Raw genomic sequence first — 4,964 nt, 5'->3', positions numbered from 1 at the left:
CCACGAAGGCCCAATGTCTTCTGAGTATATATAACATCAATAACCCTAGTTCTACACCTTTGTGATGATTAATATCCTGCTTCTTGCTATTTAGCTATTTTTGGATTGTGATTCGTGGTGTACTCTAATATTGTGTCGATGAACTCATGTGAATGATGATGAATTAACCTGAATGGTGATGAACAAATGCGGGGACGGGGATCCCCGACGGGGATTTTTTCCCTCGCGGGGGCGGAGATGGGGGAGAAATCGTCCCCGTGAGCTTTGGCGGGGACGGGGACGGGGATGGGGAGGCAACCTCCGACGGGGAATTCCCCGTTGCCATCTTTAGTTTCATCAAAAACATCCGTAGCATTATCTTGATATTTGACCAACAAAAGAAGTTTATTGGTTTGCTCCCAAGGCCTAAAATTATGGGCCTGTTTGGTGCGGCTCCCGCACTACTCTGGCTCCGGCGCCGGCAGTGGAGCCGCACCAAACGATGCAGGTTGCAGGAGCGTTTCCAGCGTGGAATGAGTGAGGAGGAGCCATTTTCTCGTACGGCAGGCGAAGCCACGATTTCGGGCTTCGGTAAAAGGGCTCCGGCTCCAGCACGAGAGCACACGGAGCGGAGCCGCACCAAACAGGCCCTATATAAAAACCATACACATATTGATAAATGCACCATTCTTGATATAAAACTAGCAGATCGTGCTTTACACCCGTATAAGCATAGATCATGACGAGTCATGGACTAGACATAATACCAATTACGTGCTACTATTTTTTTTAAAAAAAACCAGACATGCCCCTTATGTTCGAGGGAGCGGGGGATAGATGGAATCCGGGAAGTGAAGGACGAAAGTTGAGGGGAGAGAATTTTTCATATTATATAGACATAGATATATAAGAAATAAAGTAGAAACAATTATTAATAAGATATGTATAAAGAAACCAAAAGTAAAGAGAAAACGTAAATAAGAAAAAAAAATCCGATACAAGACTGATCAATATATCCATAATGTACGTGGAGGAAAAAACAAATGTTATGGCGTTGAAATGGGAGAGGAGCTCAGACTAGGTACCCAATATAACGGTGAATGACTTACTAGGAAAATGCAGATGGGGTGGGCGGAGCAATCCATGCGAGTACCAACAACCAACATCGGTAACAACCAGGCTTTTTAATCCCATACCTCAAGATTATAGCGTCAACTTGTGAAGAAACAAAATGCAGCCTAAAATGTTGATAGCGAGCTGTAGGGATCGGATAGAAGCATGTTTGTATCCCTAACGAGGTGTAGCCTAGTGTCAAGCCGACCAAAAATAGTTAAGAAGCCATTATTTATGATGCAGCACGCATGAATAAAAAAAATTACTGGCAAGTCACGGCGGTGGAAACATTATTTCTGACAACAAATAATGCCGAGAAAGGCCGATGCCACGCTGTAAGAGTAAGAACACGAGAGTGTAACGGACGAGAATAACTAAGTTTAATTTGGGCTAGCGTATACTAGCGGCGTGATTGCGGACACCTAGGTAGTTAAAATTAATAAGATGTTTGTTTGTGAAATGTAATAAGTTTTTTTTTTCCAGAATTACATAGTACAACGTAGACGCTCACAACACATATACACACTCACATCTATGAATATATTGTACATAAACTCTACTCTTATGAGCACCTCCGCGATTGAGCCTGTAGATCACGAGATTCACGAAGTCATCACATGCGTCTCGTTGTAGACGGGGACGTCACCTACCACCGAAAGTATAGCGCCCTTAAATCCTAGAATAAATCCAGAAAAATACGAACACTCGTGCCAAGTCAAGGACTTAAACCCGAGTAAATATGTTCCACCACTAAAAATCCATCGTTATCTTATTTTTTTTAAAAGCTAATAAAAGGACTCATGACATACCATCTCAGAACGGGGTCATTTCTCAGACCAAACACCCTACAAATTTTCCACATGCCACACTTAACTTAGGGAGGCATCACTTCGGAGTTGCATATTCTCCTCCAATTTTTCTAGTGTATGTAGAAGAAATTAGTCGCGGAAGACGTGCGTGTTCCGGGCTTCCGGCCAGCGTACAACCCATCCAGTTCCGGCACCTCTCTTTATATACCCCGCTCAAGCCACTGCATTCTCGCCCTCTTGGCTTCTAGTACTACCCTGAAAACACGCGCTCTCATCACGCCTCATCACTTCTCGCACTTGTGAAACAAAAGTTCCGTTTTTTTTCCTTCGATCGATGGAGAACGCGCCGACGTCGCACGTTCATGGCGTCAACCTCGACCTGTGCCTGGACCCATCTCCGCTCCATCCAGCCCCCTGGCTCCATCGCTCGGCCGCCGTGCCCGCCCCCGGGGCCGTCGCCGGCGACCACCTCCCGGGGGAGGCCTTCTCGTGCAACTACTGCCACCGCAAGTTCCACAGCTCCCAGGCGCTGGGCGGCCACCAGAACGCGCACAAGCTCGAGCGCACCCTCGCGAAGCGCAGCCGGGACATCCTCGCCGTCGCGCCGCCACCGTCGTCCCCGGCCGTCGTCTTCCATGCCGCGGCGCCGGAAAGCAGCAACAGGAGGGGCGAGCTCGCGCCGACGACCACGTACTACTACGACGCCACGCGGCCCGCGGGGGAGGACGACGCCACGGCGCAGCAGGCGGCGCCACCGCCGGGCGTCGTGATGGGCTGGGGTGCTGACACGGCCGCCGCTGATGGCGGCTGTGGCCGCCTCGGCCTCGGCGTCGGCCACGCCCACGGCCGGAACGGGGAGGAGATCGACTTGTCTCTCAGGCTCTGATCAGATGCTCGCATGCTTCTTAGCTTGTTGATTAGTTGTTGCGTGCCGCCGCATCTGCCGGCGCGCGTACGTCCAGTTCATCTCCTTCTTAGGCCGGCCGATCCGGCGCAATTCGTATTAGCTAATTCGCTCTAGCTACTAGTCTTCTCTTTGATCATCAGGTGCTTTAAGCTCTGACTAGTACGTGGTCTATATATGATTCATGCAATAACTAATCTTAGATCTATATATAGCTAGACCATTCCATATATATGGTCTCATTTATCTATCTCTGCATCTCTATCCTGCATGGACAATTAGACCATATATAATTGTGTGCTCTCTCTATGCATATGGTTCTCCCTTCTCCACAGAGTTAAAATATTGAACTTGGAACTATAAAATGAACCGTACGTATCTCTCTATTTGTTCATTCTATCCAGTGCAATGTACTCTATTTGTATTTTTTTCACTTTACGTTTTGGGGGCCTTGTAAAAAAAAGGTTAAATATCAGCTAAATTTGTATTTGAATATATATAGGACACAAGACTCACCAAGAAACTGAGTCTACCGGCTGTGCCTGTTTATAGGTGCTGTTCTTGCCTTTGCTTGGGTCTTTGGCAAAGTTGTGGCTAGTTAGTTAGTAGCTCTCTTCTTGGAAGAACTTGGTTTGCCTGACTGCAAGGGTCTTTGCTAGCTCTCCAACTCTGAATGGAAAACGCACTGGCCGGGGCTCTTGCATTGCTTGCAGCATTCGGCCGATCCATCGGTAGTTAGGACTTGCGACACGATCGACCTACTAGAAGACATCGATCACTTGCTCTGGAATACTGCAGGTACCATACCATGCATGCGTCGACACGTCGATCCGTCGATGACGAGATGTTTACTTAACACACAGCAACATGCATGTGATATATATAGGGAGAGGCTATTCAGTAGCCAGCTACAGAATAAGTTATTCTGTAGCCACCTCTATTTACCATAATTTTATATACTAATTTACCATAATGTCAATATATATTTACTATAGTTGGGTTACTATAACACACGGGGATATTTACCATAACGTTATAGTAAACCACTTAGTAAGGAGTTACTATAATCTCATAAATTAATATAGTAATTATCGTAACTCAAAGTGGCTACAGAATAAGTTATTTTGTAGCCAGCTACAGAGTAGTAGTTCTATATATATATATATATATATATATATATATATATATATATATATATATATATAACTACTACCCTGCAGCTGGCTATAAAATAACTTATTCTGTAGCCACTTTGAGTTACGATAATTACTATGTTAATTTATGAGATTATAGTAACTCCTTACTAAGTGGTTTACTATAACGTTATGGTAAATATATCCATGTGTTATAGTAACCCAACTATCGTAAATATGTATTGATATTATCGTAACTTAGTATATAAAATTATCGTAAATGGAGGTCGCTAGTGGCTACAAAATAACTTATTTTGTAGCTGGCTACTGAATATATATATATATATATATATATAGAACTACTATCCTGTAGCTGGCTACAGAATAACTTATTCTGTAGCCACTTTGAGTTACGATAATTACTATGTTATTTTACGAGATTATAGTAACTCCTTACTAAGTGGTTTAATATAACGTTATGGTAAATATCCCCATGTGTTATAGTAACCCAACTATCGTAAATATGTATTTATATTATGGTAAATTAGTATATAAAATTATAGTAAATGGAGGTGGCTACAGAGTAACTTATTTTGTAGCCGGCTACTGAATAGCCTCTCCCTATATATATATATATATATATATATATATATATATATATATATATATATATATATATATATATATATATATATATATTATATATTGTACATGGTATCGATATTAGGATACCCAAAGCAAGAAAGTTAGCGCCCACGTTGACTTCTCCGGATGGCTCGAGACGTATTAAAATGTCTCGCCAGATCCCAAGGCCACATGCTCCTTCTCGCCCGACCTCGAGGCCACGGGCTCCGTCTCGCCCGACCTATTGGGTGCGGGCTCAAGGATGCGGGTTCCGTCTCGTCCAAGGCCGCGGGCTCCGTCTCACCCGACCTCGAGGCCGGGGCTCCGTCTTGCCCGACCTCGAGGCTGCGGGTTCTGTCTCGCCCGACCCTTTGGGTGAGGGCTCCGTCTCGCCCAACCCTA

At 44.5% G+C, this 4,964-nt stretch overlaps 1 protein-coding gene across 1 annotated transcript; it reads left to right on the top strand.

The window, feature by feature from the left end:
- Window positions 1–2,170: 2,170 nt before the first annotated feature.
- LOC136533034 (uncharacterized) lies at window positions 2,171–3,243 on the top strand. The gene has a single exon (XM_066525605.1). The coding sequence runs from the start codon at window positions 2,236–2,238 to the stop codon at window positions 2,785–2,787; it is 552 nt and encodes a 183-aa protein (XP_066381702.1). The 5' UTR covers window positions 2,171–2,235; the 3' UTR covers window positions 2,788–3,243.
- Window positions 3,244–4,964: the final 1,721 nt, after the last annotated feature.

This window comes from Miscanthus floridulus, unplaced genomic scaffold (genome assembly GCF_019320115.1).
Source record: "Miscanthus floridulus cultivar M001 unplaced genomic scaffold, ASM1932011v1 fs_775_1_2, whole genome shotgun sequence".
Lineage (NCBI taxonomy): Eukaryota > Viridiplantae > Streptophyta > Magnoliopsida > Poales > Poaceae > Miscanthus > Miscanthus floridulus.
This window is presented reverse-complemented; position numbering and strand designations above follow the sequence as displayed.